Source organism: Vicugna pacos, chromosome 4 (assembly GCF_048564905.1).
Source record: "Vicugna pacos chromosome 4, VicPac4, whole genome shotgun sequence".
NCBI lineage: Eukaryota > Metazoa > Chordata > Mammalia > Artiodactyla > Camelidae > Vicugna > Vicugna pacos.
This window is the reverse complement of record NC_132990.1, coordinates 41,066,860-41,083,283: the sequence shown is the minus strand read 5'-3', so window position 1 is coordinate 41,083,283 and position 16,424 is coordinate 41,066,860. Positions and strand designations below refer to the sequence as shown.

Below are 16,424 nucleotides of genomic sequence, written 5' to 3'. Positions count from 1 at the left end.
TTTTACCAAGAGGAATCTGTTGTCTCAGCGCTCTGGAGGCTTGAAGTCCGAAGTTAAGGTGTTGACAGGTCCATGCTCTCTCTGATGGCTGCAGGGGAGAGCCTTCCCTTGCCTCTCCTAGCTTCTGCTGTTTACTGGCCGTCCCTGGCGTTCCTTGACTTGAAGCATCACAGCAGCTATAGAGTCGTTTCTCCCTGTGTGTCTTCATGTAATCTTCCCTCTGTGTCCAAATTTCCCCTTCTCACAGGGCTATCAGTTATATAGGCTTAGGGTGCACCGTAATGACCTTATTTTAACTTGATTACTGCTGTAGGGACACTGCTTTCAAATTAAGTCAAACTCTGGGAGTCTTGGAGGTTAGGACTTCCACATAGGACTTTGAGGGGAGGGCATAAAACAAAACCTATCCCCATACAGATGTATTTACAGAGGTATATACAGATAAGTATTAACTAACACTTTATTCTTTCCAATTCTCTAAATGAAATCACCTGTTACATTTAACTGGCCTCTGCTGGCAATGTGCTTTTGCACTTGCATAGCTGAAGGTGTCTTTTGTTGCTCTTACATGAATCAATGGCTGGACATCATAATTTGGGGTTAAAATTTAAGATTTAAAAATTTGCCTCAGGCTTTCTCTGAATGTAGGTCTCTTACAGTGGATTCTGTCGGAAGCTTGGGAAGCCTGTTTTTACTGTAGACTTGGAATTTTATTTTAGAAGATCTATGATTTTTTTTTTCTAATTATATATTTGATGATTGATTCTGTTCCTATCATTCTGGTTTCTTCCTCAGGATTTCTTTTCTCTACAAAAATAGCACAGTGTTTACAATAGGAGATATTAAAAGTATGTAAATTAATGAATATATTAATGAATACAAATGGGCTGTTTGACGGGATGATTGAAGAGATAACTAGCAGGAGCTGGAAATGTGATTCTGAAATACTGAAGAGCAATGAGGGCTGGAAATGTGATTTTTTAATGTTCCTTATTCAGCTGATAGTGGGAATAATAGGAGTGTGTGAGGTCACCTGGGATGGGCGTGTGTTAGAGAGGGAAGAAGACAGACTTAAATTTGGGAAGCAGCTGAGGCTAAGGAACCATCTAAAGATGGAAACAGGACAGGAAGAGAGTAAGGTGAGTTCCCATTGGCTTACTGTGTTTGTTGGTTTTTCTCCCTCCCTTTACCATTAGGGTTACAGACATGTACTTCCAACTGAAAGAAATGAATGAAAAAGTGTCTTTTATAAAGGACTCCTTAGTGTCTTTGGACAGCCAGGTGGGACACCTGCAGGACCTCTCTGCCCTGACAGTGGATACGTTAAAAGTCCTTTCTGCTGTTGACACCTTACAAGAGGATGAGGCTCTCCTGGCCAACAGAAAGCACTCTGCTTGGAGAAAACGTCCCCACAGCTGGAGCAATGTCACCTGTGCAGAGGTTCTAGGCAGCATGGAGATCTGCAGAGAGAAGAAACACCAGTGTTACAGCATGCCCCCTTCTTTGCTGCGGAGCCTGGCCAGAGGCTGGCATCCCTCACGAGTGCATAAAGGACCCTTTCTTGAGGTTACAGACAGACAGACTTCAAACGTAAGAGATGGCCAGGAAGAGCAAGAAGTAGAAAACAGTGTAGTCGCTTCTGGGGTGGCCCCGAACAGGCAAGCACGCCGAAAGTATGGTCAGTTTCTCCTGGTCCCTTCTTACCTGGAGCAAGTTCCTTATTCTGCAGAAACAGCCTGGCCTCTGCCCAGACCATCTGTAGAAGCAGGTACAGATGTGCCGGCAACTGAACATGTCACCCAGAGTGAGGTCCCTGTTCATCTGACGTGGCAGACCCCGGTTGACTCAGCTCAGGGCTCCGTGGTGGAAACCAAGGAGCAGTGTGAGTCACCTGCTCAGATGCCAGCCAGACGAGACAAAGGGGAGCAAGTTCTACCCACTTTGATTTGCACACCTGCACCCATGAAAGTGACCTCCCTTCCTTCCCAAGTCAGGAACATGCAGACCGGAGGTGGATATATAAACTGGGCATTTTCAGAAGGTGATGAACCTGGTGTGTTCAGCCTCAAGAGACAATGGCAAACCTGCTTGTCCTCCACTTGTAGCAGTGACTCCAATCAGAGTGAACAATGCCAGAGTCAGAGCCGGGGCAGTTCCCTGACTGATAACTCAATAAGACTGGCCCAGAGGGATTGCGCAGAGGTGGGATCATGTCTCCAGCCAAACACCTCCTTTCGGATTAATCTTCTTCGTAGAGACAGGCCCTTCATTAGAAGTCAGAGTCTGAGACTGCACAAGGAGGAGAAATTGAAGAACCGTAAGATTAAAAGTAAGAAGCAGAATTTTTTTAGAAACTAGTGTTAAATTCTTGCATCACTCCCATTCTCATTCTCCCCATTCTCTCAGTCTTTTCTGGGAAAAAGTATGGTTCCTCATACCATCTTAAACTTTCTCATGTGAATCATTTCCTCTACAGATCTTTCAAAATCCTCAGAGACTGGACAGTCAAAATGGATCAAAGCGAAAATGCTAACCAAGGATAGGAAATCATCAAAGAAAAAGAAGAAAACACACGGGCTCCAGGTGCCAGTAAGTGTCTTTTATGTTTTTGGCAATTGAGATAGTAGCCTCTCTCAGCTTGGTTTCTCTTTATTCTGAAGTGTCATGTACACAGCATAGTACTAGAAGGAACGAAGATACAAATGTAAGAGTCATCAGAGTGGACAAGCCACAGTTCATTTGTCCACTCACCTGTTGCAGTGCATTTGCTTCGTTTTCAGTTTTTGGCTCTTCCAGACAAAGCCGTTATGAAGATTTGTGTACAAGTCTTTGTGTGAATGTATGTTTTAGTTTCTCTTTGGTAAACATTTAGGAGTGGAATGTTAGAGTCATATGGTAAGTTTTTGCTTAATTTTAGAAAAGGCTTACATTCCTACCAGTTTAGGAGCAGTAGTCTGTGAGTGTTCCAGAGGTCCACATACTCACCAGGCCTTAGTATGTTCAGTCTTTTTAATTTGAGCATATGAGTAGGTGTGTAGCGGTGTCTCATGGTGGTTTCATTTGCAACAGTGCTGCAAGTTGTCTTTTCATGTGCTTACTTTCCATCTGTTTATCTTTTTTGATGACATGTCTGTCCAAATCTTTTGTTCATTTTTAAAATTGAGGTATCTGCCTTATTAGGTTGTCAGAGTTTTTAAAATTTTATTTTAATTTTTTATTGTAGATTTAAACCCATTGTTGGATATGTATTTTGCAAATATTTCCTTTCAGTTAGTGACTTGCCTTTTACTTTTCATAAAAGCCCTTTGAAACACAGCATTTTTTATTTTGATGAAGTTCAATGTTTGCCCAGTTCATATAGCTTTTAAATGACAGAGCTAGAATTCTAACAACTTCTTTCAAATCCAAGCCTTATGTTTTTGCTATTATTGCTGTTTTTGTGTGTATATATATATATATATATATATATATTTATTTATTGAAGTAGAGTCAGTTCACAATGTTGTGTCCATTTCTGGTGTATAGCACAATGCTTCAGTCATACATGAACATACATGTATTCATTTTCATATTCTTTTTCACCATAAGAAAAAAGAATTGAATTGAATAAGATAAGATATTGAACACAGTTCTCTGGGCTCCACAGTATGCACTTGTTGTTTATCTGTTTTATATACATTTGTTAGTGTCTGCAAATCCCAAACTCCCAGTTGCTCCCTTCCCACCCTGTTGTTATTGTTGTTTTGCTCTGTACCAGAGGTTCTCAGACTGCAGTCTCCCATCAGCAGCAGCAGCACCTGGAAACTTGCTAGATATTCCAGTTCTCCCCCCAAGACCTACTGAATCACAGATCCTGAGGGTGGGAGCCAGGATTCTATGGTTTAACACAGTCCTGGGTGATTGTGTTGCACACTCAAGTTTGAGAAGCGCTGTTCCCCACCCTGCTTCTCAATCATGACTGCAAATAGAAAAGTCACATGGATGCTTGTGTCCCGTCAGCATGAGTGGGAGTTCAAAGCTGATTTTAATGTACAGGTGATTTTAATGTACAACCAGTGTTAACAACCACTGCTCTTCAGCATGATACCTCTATTAATACAACACAAAATATTTTCAGATTAATATCACTGTTCCAACGAGTGTCCTTCTCCCCAGGTCATAACAGTCAACACCTGCTCTCAAAGTGACCAACTGAACTCAGAGCCAGAAGATAACAAGATCTCAGAAGAACAGGAGTGCAGCAAGAACTGGATTCCCATGTCCACATTTAGTCAGATAAGTATGTATTAGTCTACACTCTTGGATCCCAGGAACCCTGGTAGAGTGTCCTCAGGGTATGAGCGTTAGACCACTGAGGGTCCCTGCTGTCCTTTCAAGTGGGGCTGAGAGTATGAGAAGTGGCTACCACACTCTCTTAAGAAAATAAGCTCTTTCCTGCTTTTAGATTTTTTTTTAATAGAAGTATAGCTGATTTACAATATTATGTTAGTTTCTGATGTACAGCAAAGTGATTCAGCTACACACACACACACACACACACACACACACACATTCTTTTTCATCTTCTTTTCCATTATGGTTTATCACAGGATATTGAATATAGTTCTCTGTGCTGTACAGTAGGACCTTGTTGTCTGTTTTATATATAGTAGTTTGTATCTCCTAATCCCAAACTCCTAATTTGTCCCTCTCCCTCCCTTTCCCCTTTGGCAACCATAACTTTGTTTTCTATGTCTGTGAATTTGTTTCTGTTTCATAAATAAGTTCATTTGTATTATATTTTAGATTCCACATATAAGTGATATCATATGATATTTGTCCTTCTCTGTCTAATTTACTTTATTTAGTATGATAATCTCTCTGTCAATCCACGTTGCTGCAATTGACATTATTTCATTATTTTTTATAGCTGAATAGTATTCTATTGTGTATATACACCACATCTTTTTTGTCTATTCATCTGTTGATGGACATTTAGGTTGCTTCCTTATCTTGGCTATTGTGAATAGTGCTGCAGTGAACATTGGGATGCATGTATCTTTTCAAGTAAGAGTTTTCTCCAGATATATGCCCAGGAATGGAATTGATGGATCATATGGTAACTCCTGTTTTTAGGTTTTTAAGGAACCTGAAAGTATAGTTTTAGCTTTTCTTATAGGTATTTTATTTTAATTATAATATTGTGCTATTACTAGAACCATATTTATCATCATAATTTTATAATATTATAAAAAATCATATATGAAATGTTGTGAGTTTTTTCCCAGTAGCTTTTTTTGCATTTCCTGTATACTTTTTTTTCCAGCACAAAATATTAGGAAAAAAATTATAACTGTTATCTCCTGTATTTAGCCAGGGACTCTTAATAAATACTGGTCTCAGAATTAACCCAACCAAGTATTTATTAAATCATTTTGGGGCACCTACTATATGCCAGGGGCTCTGTAAGTACCAGGTATACAAAAATCATAACAGTAATGATCCTTGTCAACCTTTTAAAGAAAAGGCTTAATATTAAAACTATTTCCTGGCATTCTTTTCTATCTTTCTTTTGTTTTTATTTTGTTTTTTTTTTTTAAGTAGCCTACTACAATGCTTGATGCAGTTGTTAAGGAAGAATTTCTAACAATCCAGACCTCAAATTTCATCTATTTTATTTTTTTGTTTTTTGAAGGGGGGAGGTAATTAAGTTTATTTTTTTTTTTTGGTTTTTCAGCGGAGGCACTGGGGATTGAACCCAGGACCTCAGGCATGCTAGGCATGCGCTCTACCACTTGAGCTACACCCTCCCCACCTCACATATTTTAAATAGAACATGGATGGTAGGGTGCAGGGGAAGGTGAGAGTGGAAAACTTACTAAAGGTGTTTTATTGGAGGACAGGTTATGGATAACTTAAAATTCTTGACTTTGATAGAGGTATAAATTGTTATAAATTTAAAAATAACTGTTGAAGAATAGATATAGAATGGCAACAACTTGAGTAGAAAGGACAAAAGAATCTTGGTAAAACTTGCTAAAAAAAAACTATATTCAGATTTACACTGAATGCACTTGTTTAGAGCGTTTATTTGGGAACTGTGATTCGAATGTAACACATTTTCATGTATTCTCCAATTTCTTTCTTCCTTTTAACAAGGTCTAGAACCGTGCACATATCAGAAGATGCGAATCAAAGCTCCATGGCGTTCTGCACAAGCCAGTGATTACGTAAGGCGGTCTCAAGGGGTAAAACCATTTTACCTGATACTTTAAAAGCTCAGTTTTTCCACTGCCCCCCTCCCACTTTATTCTTTCCTTGTTTTTCTTTTTGCAGTTTACCCACCCAATAATTTATCCCGGGCATTATGAAAGAAAGAATTTAGGAGTTTTGGAGACTGTTTTCAAATATATAAAAGTTGCCATGTGGAGAAAAATAAAATATTTTCAATATGCTTTTAATAGGTAGCACTAGAATCAACGTGTAGAAGAAGGGAGACAGACTTCAGCCCACTGAGACGGAATTTTTAGCAATTGGAGCTTTCCAAGGATGGAACGGTTTATTTACGGAAGTAGTAAATTCCGCATAGTGTGGTTAGTTAAACAGGATAAGCAGACCTCTCTGCAGAAGTGTTGGGGAGGAGCTGGACATTGCAGGGTAAAGGACCCTCCGTGTTTCTCCAGCACTGAGGTTCTTTGATTTTGCAGTCTGTTTTTCTTGCTGTTCTTACCGTAAGCGCCTGTTCTATTGCCGTTCAGCATGTGGGAAGTGTGATCTATTTAAACTAGCCCAAGAAATCTATTTTGGTCTTGGTTTGAACATTATCCCTATGACCTTGGGAACTGTATACCCATTACCTGTGTGACTGTGTCCTAACAACCTCAGATGTTCTTGTAGGAATGTAACCTGTGAAAGTGAAGTGTAAGTGAAAGGAAATTGGAGGCAGGGGCGTCTGCCCTGTCAAATCTTGGCTCTGCCACTTCCTAGGCTTCAAAGCTATACCCATCAATTAACCAGGGGGCTTCATTACCTTTATCTCTAAAAGGGGGTTGATGCCAGCCTTACGGAACTGATTGTGCATAACGAAAATAATGCTAATGAAAATGCCTAGAGTAGTGCTTGGAGTGTACTGGGTTTCAAGAAATAATAGTTGAACCTAAGTAGGAAATAGTATGAGAGAAATTCAAGGTCACATTCTCAATAATCAACTGAAACAACAATCTACTGATGAGAGGACATAATAAGGTAGTGATCAGCGTTTCCTGTCAGCTTTGACCTTCATTCCGTCTTTTATGTCATTAACTGATTTTATATGTTTACTCTCATTTCTGGAAAAACCTTTGTATATTACATTTTCTCTTTGATATCCCCATGAAAGTAATTTTGGTCACCACTTTGGGTTACTCGTGTATCATGCTAACATCATGCATCTTTCTAGTATGAGTTTGGTATGTTTAGTAAAAGAAATACTGAGCTAGAGGAAAGGAAAGAAAGAACTATACCGTCCAAGGAGTGTGTTTTGCATATGTGTTACTGGAAGCTGGTGTGACATGTAATGACCTTTCCCTTCTGCTCAGGATCTAAGCAAAAACTCTTTGTGGAATTCCAGGAGCACCAAAAGCAATAGGAGCTCTCAGTGAGTATTTCTAAATGTCTGTCTTTGAGCATCTTTGACTTCTATTTTTTTAACCTGATTAGGAACAAAGATTTAATTGGGTCAGAAAAGGAAGGAAAAAAAAAAAGCATGTGTCCAATGACAATATTTTTCTTTTGTTAGCAAGAATAAAAATCATTTATTATTCTCCTAGTTTTCCTGTTTCTGGTAACAAGATCTCACCTATAACAAGTAACATATCTTTTTTGATAGGCAAGATAGTGACATTTGCATTAAAAAGTAGGACTAAATCTGTCTTGACTTAAAAAAAAAAAAAAAAAGAAAGAAAGACCAGATAGTTTTTTCTTCAATTTTTTTTTTCCAAATTTTTTTCTTTTAGTTTATGAGGTTGATTTTTCTGGTTTCTTATTAACATCCTAAGTGTTTGTCAAAGCAGTAACTCTTTGAGAAGGACTGAGACAGAGAGAAAGGAAGACAGGGCTAGAGAAGAGATAGAGAACTCACATTGCCGTGGACTTGAGTGTCCTCCTGAAATTTTGTTTATTCGGAGAAGATGTGAAAACCAACCAAGCAAAGATGATTCTATTTTGCTTCTAGTGTTTGATGGACTTTTCCAGCTGCATCATCAAATTAACCACCCATACAGCTATGGGAGCAGCATTCAAAACCATCTGAATTCTGCAAAGGGCCAATTGATGCCAAGCAGGTGGAATGTGACTTTCAGTTTGCAGTCAGCACTGTCTGATGTGGCCTTTTCTCTGGAGCTCCCGTCAAGGTCTCTCTGTGCAAGCCTGCCTCTAGACTCAATGTGCACATGACTTTCCTCTCCCAAAGTTTCAGTAGTTTGTGCTCATGCAGAGTAGTGGGTTATTGCAGCATGAAATTAAACAATAACTGTAATTGTACTTTCCTCCCTAAGGACCTGAAATACTGGAGATAGTCTTTGGATGCATTTATTCAGACTTGCCTGTGGCCACTTGTGCACTTGAGCAGGGCACGTAACAATTTAAAGAGAGATAATTTCAGCCTGTGAACATTTAAGGGCCACGTGGGCTAATGAAACTGATTTGTAGGCTTGTCCAGAGACATTCACAGACTCATTTGTAGGCATCTGCTTTGCATAGTTCAGGAATTCTTTAGTTTAATTGATCCAGAACAACACAAACACAGTTAAATCTTATATATGTTGTGTGATCACATAGCTAATTAAAAGCAAAAACCAACAACTGCTTTTCAGTTAGCTTAGGGCATACACAGTAAATGAATTACATGATTTATCTGGTGCTTATTTTTTTATGAAAATAATTGTAGGGCTGTAAAATGTTTCTCTATTGCTAAAGATAGGGGTCAGATGTAACTGATACTCTTCTTTCAAAGAATTATATACAAATATATATGCATTTATACATATAGACTCTGTATTGTTACTGTTTCACATACTTTTCCTTTCTTTGATCACTGAAAAATTTAAAGCTTTATCTAAACAACTTTAATTTTTCAAACAGGTTGAGAATTTCAAATGGAGCTGACAGTAAGTTTTTGTGTTTATTTTTTCATCTTATTAATGGTGAGGTTCACTCTTCTGCTGAGGTTTTTGGAGTTCTTGAAATCCTATTGATGATTTTTGTCTGCTATACAAAGTAGCAGTTTCAGTAGAGAAGCAGAAAGTTGAATGTCTTTCTCCAGATAAATCAGGACAGATGTCTGGTTTAAAACTTTTGAGTTACCTGTTTTTTACTATGATTTTCCAGTCTTCTGTGTGAGTGAGGTTATAACCACTGAGCTCATATAGACTATTCGGAAACTCTGTCAGATTTTAACACATTGCTCGTTAAGAACCATTCATAAGATTATGTGTGGACCTCCTCTCCTGTACGGTTTCAGTGGGACTCCATGCCCCCAGTGGCTCAGTAGGACCAAGCCCTGTGAGATACCTCCCTGGTGAAGCCACTCTCAGTAGCTACCCTCAAATTCATTGCAATCTGTGAGCTCCTTTCCATCTTCTTGACCCCTGGGTACAGACTGGCCACCTTCCTCTTCTATGGTCTTCTTCCATCACAGTTTCTGGGGTTTTCAGTACTTCTTTTGCAGTTGATTCCTTCTTCTCCACCCACAAACAAATTTAAGTCATTTTCTACACAAAAAAAGAAAACAGTCTTTTCCTTGATTTTACCCAGCTTTCAAACTGCCTTTCCTGTTCCTCACCTCCAAATTAACTGAATAAGTATTAACATTTGGTCATCAGCCCATGGTGTCTATCCCCACCACTCTCCTGAAACTCTCCTCTTCCTGCCCCGTGACATCACTTCTTTTTAGTCCTCATCAAGCTCGTGGTATTTGATGCTGACCATTTTTGTCCTTCTTGATACTCTGTGTTTTCAAAGTTTCCATGAGGCTGCTGCTCTGTGGCTGCTCCTCTGTTTCTTTGTTGACCAGCTGTTGGTCTCTTTGAGAGCCTACTCTCCCTTCTCCAAGCTGAGGACCTTAGTCATTCCCATTCCTCTTCCCCACAACACCGCTCTTAGCTATCAACTTTGCCTTCTAACTCTATATTACCCCTCACCCCCACCTTTAACAGCTGTCTGATTTTCTCCCCTCTATTGCTCCTGCCTTAAAGCCTCCAATGTTTATTGTCCTAAAGAAAAAGTATACACTCTCTCTTGCGGTTGATTTTGTGTTGGCATCATGTGTTTGGTTTTCCTCCCTTTAAACGTTCCCCTGTTCCTACTGGAATTACCTTTCTGAACAACAGATCATCACTTATGTGGAACCTTCAATGGTTTCCTACTACCAGCAGGATGGGCAGCTAATCCCTTCGTCTTTCTCAGTGCCCTTGAGAGCCTGGCCCCCGTCAAAATTTCCAGGCTTATTTTATGAGCCCTTTCATTCACTATTTCTTCCACACTCTATATGACCACCCACCTGTTGGCATCTCCACGTGGTGTCTAGAAGGCAACTCAGAATGTTCCACCTCCCTTCTCTCCCACCTCAGGAAATGGCAGCTTTACCCTTCCAGGTGCTGAGGCCAAAGTCTTGTAGTCATACTTGACTCCCATTTTCTCACATCCCCGCACCCACCCCATCCATAAGTCTTTTAAAAGATATCAAGCATCTAATCACTTTGCTACCCCCACATACCACTTTTCATCTCTTCCCTGAATTACAGATGGTCTCCAAATAGGCTATTTCCAGAAAACAGGCAGAATAACACTTTTAAACTGCAAGTCAGATTAGGTCACTCATCCGTTCAAACGATGTTTTGTCTCACTCTGTAAAAGCAAAGTCCAAACACGGTCCACAAGGCCCTGTTGATCTGCTCTCCCTCCTCTAACTTTCCCACCTTCTTTCCTCTCAGCACAATGCACCCTGGCCACTCTATCTACCTTAACATAGCAAGTATGCTCCTGCCTCAGGACCTTTGCACTTGCATTACTTCTGCCTGGAATACTCTTCCTTTATCCATGTAACTCACCCTTGCTTTCCCTTCAGGTCTTTGCTCACATTTCACCTTATCAGAGAGGTCTTGCCTAATTACCCTGTAAAGTTGTAACCTCCCTGTCCCCCACACTTCCTTATGCTCTTGATATACATGTAATGTACTATAATATTATATATTTACTTGTTTGTTTATTTTCTGTTTCCCTTTCCTAGAATGTAGCCAGAGACCTTATCTGTTTTCATTACTGTTCTTTCTCGCAAGGATAGACTGATACCTGGCACATAGTAGATGTTCAATAAATATGCATCGAATGAAATGTGAGCAAGATCTCACAGCTCCTTAAGTGGTGAAGCCAGGTTTAAAACTCAGTTTTGTCAGACTCAGATGCCCATAGTCTTTAAGTATTTCATTGTTTGTCTATGAAGGTTCCCTAAGCCTCTGTCTACAGCTCTATTATATTACTTAGCAAACTGTATTGTGATTATAGTTTACATGTGTTTCATATTAGCTTTTCTCTAAGGTGGGAGCCACTTCTTATTCATATCTGTCATGCCTAGCATGACCCTTAGTGGGAGCTAAATACTTTTTTTTTTAATTATTGAATTGAACTTAGAAAAGAACAGTCTTTTCTGATGATCTTACTTTTTACCAAGCACCCCCAAAGGGATTTTTGTTCCTTTCCTTATCCAGCAACAAGAAGCCAGAGAGAGCTGTGAAACTGGGCTCATTACACTGCTTCCTCTATGAGGTATAAAGCAGTTACCACCATGAGACTAAAGTTCTCCACTCTAATTTCGATTTCATGAAATGTCAAAACTGTTGCAGAGGATGTCTCTGGAGCCTTGTAATTCAGGACTTGAGCAGATAGAAGAGAACCAGTTAAACTTTCAAGAGGTGTTCCCAGCACATGGTCCTTGTGAAACTAAACACCTCCCTTGCTGTCACTTTTTCCACCTCCTCTTTTGTTTCTGGTATATACTTCTTAATGTGTTCTCATCATTTTATTGTCATTTTAAGTCAGTGAAGTAGTCTGCTAATAACTTGGTATTAATCATGTCTATATGGGTACTGCATCCTGGTAGGGAGCTCAGAGAATTGTGCTTCTGGGATGTCCTGAAGTGTGATGGGCAGCCAAGTGCCTTCTGCAGCCCAGAGGTGTAATTGGTTCAGAGGAAATACATCTTTGAGGCTAATATTACCTGTCTTTCTTCAATTCCCTGTATAAATATGTTTGGAGATATTGCATTAGTGATTGGAAGCTGTCAGGATACCATGCACAATAATGTGGTTAAAGGGTATCAGGCAATCTTTTTCAAAAACTGAGAAGCCATTCTGATTAACCTGTTCAATAGTAACTCTGAAGGGAATATATTCATAAGCATTTATTTATCTCCAGCCGAGTAATTAAAATGCCAATCTTCTCTATAATTTCAGAAATCTCAGCCTCCTTAAAAAGCCCTCAGGAGCCTCACCATCATTATTCAGGTAGGAGGCATGCGCACATAGACATGTCAACTGGGCTAAATGTCTGTGATTCTGCACTTGGAAGCAGAAACACTGATGAATTAGTGGTATTGGTATGGCTCCCAGGTTGAAAAGTTGTTTACTCTGATGAGAGACCATTTAGATTTCTTATCTTGCCATTGACTTGGGAAAACAAGTTGGTAGGGTTTAAGAGAGTTTGGATTAAAAAAAATGTTTATTTGTATTGGAAAGTTCCAAATTGTCAAGGGGAGAGATGACCTTGAGATCTGAAAGTTCTTTACAAGCTCAAAGCCATCCCAGAGCCAAAGGTCTTTGTGTTTTGGACTGGGGAAGAGACAGGCCTGAGACTCATTCTCTGAGGCAGGGTTTTGTACCCTCAGTGGGCCCTCAGTGACTATAACCACTGAATGGTTGCCAGCCCCACAGGGTAAGTTCAACAAAGACACCTTAAAGGATGTTATTAAACAAGATGTCAAGGGTCTTGACTCTCTTAAGCAGCATCACTTCACAGGGCTTCAGTCGTCTTTCTTTCAAAGTGGGAATAATTGTACTTGCCCTTCCTGAGGAACGGTCTGCCAAAGGGCTAGCTGAGAATACAGAGGGAGATGCTTTGAAATGCAAAGTGATATAACAGCCAACTGGACTCGTGCCATTGGGTGGTCTTTTGGGCATCACTGCTCTCAGCGTTGGATTAGATAATACACAGGCAAGCTTTTTATGCAATCTAAAGCTCGGTACATGAGTAAGTGTATTGGTATGATAATTACCATTATTATTAATTATATCAAGGTCATGTGCTCGGGGTCCAGTAATAGACTACCTTATCCTGAATTCTCCTCTGTAGTGAATAGTGTATTTCAGTGGATTCCAGACCCCACATTCCAGGCTCTTATAACCGGCTCTTTTCAGCTCAGCAGTAATCCGTTATTTTGACTCCAGCTGTCAACTTAAGAAAGTCTCTGGTGAGGAACACTGTAACTCACATTGACTCTGATCTGTTAGGCTACAGCTCTTAGCAGGAAAACGCAGATCACTTGCTTCTAATTAAAAGTGGTCTTCAGCTCTCTCTGGGTAAAAGAAGATGAACTCTGCAAAGTTAACAGTAGATGTCCCCACAGTCCACTGTGCATTAGATTCGACCTGGAAAAGAAAGACCACAGAGAATGAAAACCACAGATTAAAATACTCTTTAAAAGAAAGTTCCGCATATGTAAGCATTAATATGGTGTTTGGTATTCAGGAGAGCGGAGGCGATAGCCCTATCTCAGAACGTATTATATAATCTTATATAATCTGTTCCTAAGACTGGGATATCCTTCCTGCTTAAGGCATAGTGTATTTTAAATACTGTATCATAGATAATATTTTTGGTAAAGGGAAAAATAAAGGGTCTTTGAAATAAAATACTTTGGTATTATTTGAGTATATTGATGTGGGGGAGGCCTTCTGTAAATTCAGCCCGCTGATGCATACTTAAAATAATAAATCTACTTTTGTTTGCAGCCATTGAAAGGAACAATTTAATGAGGCTTTCTCAGAGCATACCATTTACACCAGTCCAACTGTTTGGTGAGTGCCATTTCTACCCTCTTGGGGTTGTGCCAGGATAAAGGCATAACATCTGAGTAAATCATAAGAGAAATCATTTTGCATCATTTTAGTGGAAAATTTCCTTTCGCTCATGGTTGCAGTTTAGTGAGATTAATTTCCTAAAATGGAAACTCTTATTAACTGCCTGGCTGGTATCTGGGGTCAAAATCTAATATACTATGGGGATGGGACCTATAATGAGCAGCAGTTGGGAAAAAGCAATAATGTTGCACCTGGCATCCACTGATTTAAGGCTGGAAACAAGTAGAAAAGAAAAGAACCAACCAACCATGAGTAATGAACACAGAAGAAAATGTTAGATGTCAATACGGAAAAAGCTAACACATCTGAAGAGAAATGCTTTGTATATTGTTTTTTATTTGTTTGTTTTGTTCCCTGTAAACTAATTGCTCTCAGCTCAGAGCACAAATGTCATTTTTAAAGGCTGGAGTAGTAAAGAAAAACAAGCTGGCATCAGCCGAATCTGCCAGAGTTTCTCTGTCCTGCCAATCGGCAAAATCACAAGGGGCCCCACACTGTCCTAGGTCTTGATTCTCCCTACACTCTTTACGTGGGGATGATCATTGATGCAAATACCTTTTCCTCCACTTGGCTCCTTGGCTGGTTTTCCAACTCAGTAGCTCTGTTCTCAAACGTCTAGGTATTTAGAACTCTAAAGAGATCTTTGGTGGCATTTATCTGGGCACCAAGTATAAATTTTTGAAAACATGTTACTAAGCATTGCTTAGAAATGTTCTTTGGCAAACAGTTGAATACAAGAATGAGCGAATTTCTTGGTAAACCAGTACAGTATTTATTTTTTTAAAAAGCCATTTGAAACAGGGATACAAGGAGAAGATTAAACACAGGCTGGACAGAAGTTGTATAGAATATGCTACCTCTGTTAGGAAGCATTAAATACTCTATTAGGTGAAGTCTAGGCTGAATAAGAATTGCTTCCTGATCAACAGCTTAAATGTGGAAGGTGCAAAGCAGTTAAAAACATTTATGTATAAAAGCTTTGAGTGGGGTTGGGTTTGTATCCAAGGTTCTACTTCACATTAGCCAGGTTAACATACTTAACAACATACTTAACCTTTACAACAACCCAGTGGAGTGAGCATTATTTTCACTTCCATTTTACTGATGAGGAAAGTGAGGCTTGAAGTAACTTATCCGAAGGCACAAGGGAGGGAGGGAGGGGCCCTGGGGTATGACTTTGATTCTAACTCCAATTGGGTTAAACCATGAATTATCAGTGGAGTACTATCACCCCCAAGGGAGCAAAAACATCTGTATCTTTTTATATTAAAGCATACACACACACACACACACACACACACACACAGAGTACCCAATCAGATATACAGTGTATCTTTGGTATTAAAATGTCAGGGAAAGGGCGATTAGGGAAAAAAAAAAAGCCTGAAACAGCTCCTAAGGGTGATCATAATAAACACAATAAATAATAAACTATCTCTTTGAAAGTATTTGTAACAAAAGAAGCCTAGCCTTGCTTCTCTGTCTTTCTTTTTGTCCAGTTGTAGTCTACAGTGAATTAATTCTTGTGTGACAGCTGGCGCTTTGTCTGTTCTCGCCCTCTCCCTCTTTACTGGACTATCACGTGGTCAGATGTCTGTACTTGACCCTGTACAGATGAAATTCCCATCCCCCTCTGGTCCTTTAGGAAACTGAACTGGTTCTGAGTTGAAATTTAGGATGCCGTTCACGTCACAGACATGGATCTCGTTGACCCCTCCCCTGGACTTCTCTTTGCGGCAGGAGAAGAAGTAACCATCTACAGGCTGGAGGAGAGTTCCCCTTTGAATCTGGATAAAAGCATGTCTTCGTGGTCCCAGCGAGGGAGGTCTGCAATGATCCAGGTGTTGTCCCAAGAGGAGATGGATGGTGGCCTCCGCAAAGCCCTGAGAGTCATCAGCACCTGGTCTGAAGATGAGGTCCTCAAGCCAGGGCAGGTTTTCATTATGAAGTCCTTCCTCCCTGAGGTCGTGCAGACATGGTACAAAATCTTCCAGGAGAGCACCGTGCTTCATCTTTGCCTCAGGGTAAGTCAGAGACCCACAGCCCAGGTGGGAAGATCACAGAAAGGGGATGTGGCTCTAGCCTGGTCGAAGGCCATGATCTTCAATCGGAAGGATAGCCTACTCTTTTTTGGAGGTGGTGGTATTGTGTTATTTTTGGCTTTTGCTGATGAAGTGGGTAGGGATAGGAGCTGAATAAGGCTGAATAATCACCCCTGGGAGGCCCCGAGTAATGCTATTTGCATTAATTAGTAGGTGTGTGATAGCAAACTAG

At 40.0% G+C, this 16,424-nt stretch overlaps 1 protein-coding gene across 2 annotated transcripts in view; it reads left to right on the top strand.

The window, feature by feature from the left end:
• TRPM6 (transient receptor potential cation channel subfamily M member 6) overlaps nucleotides 1-16,424 on the top strand; it is a 121,637-nt gene that overhangs the window by 89,195 nt on the left and 16,018 nt on the right. Inside the window, exons 26-34 of one of the 2 annotated variants that reach the window (XM_072959600.1) lie at nucleotides 1,197-2,329; nucleotides 2,477-2,589; nucleotides 4,156-4,279; nucleotides 6,139-6,209; nucleotides 7,557-7,615; nucleotides 9,100-9,125; nucleotides 12,468-12,518; nucleotides 14,022-14,087; nucleotides 15,891-16,174. In XM_072959600.1, coding sequence (XP_072815701.1) covers nucleotides 1,197-2,329; nucleotides 2,477-2,589; nucleotides 4,156-4,279; nucleotides 6,139-6,209; nucleotides 7,557-7,615; nucleotides 9,100-9,125; nucleotides 12,468-12,518; nucleotides 14,022-14,087; nucleotides 15,891-16,174 — 1,927 coding nt within the window. Of the gene's footprint in view, nucleotides 1-1,196; nucleotides 2,330-2,476; nucleotides 2,590-4,155; nucleotides 4,280-6,138; nucleotides 6,228-7,556; nucleotides 7,616-9,099; nucleotides 9,126-12,467; nucleotides 12,519-14,021; nucleotides 14,088-15,890; nucleotides 16,175-16,424 lie in introns of both variants that reach the window. The other variant, XM_015243670.3, reaches the window with a different exon arrangement.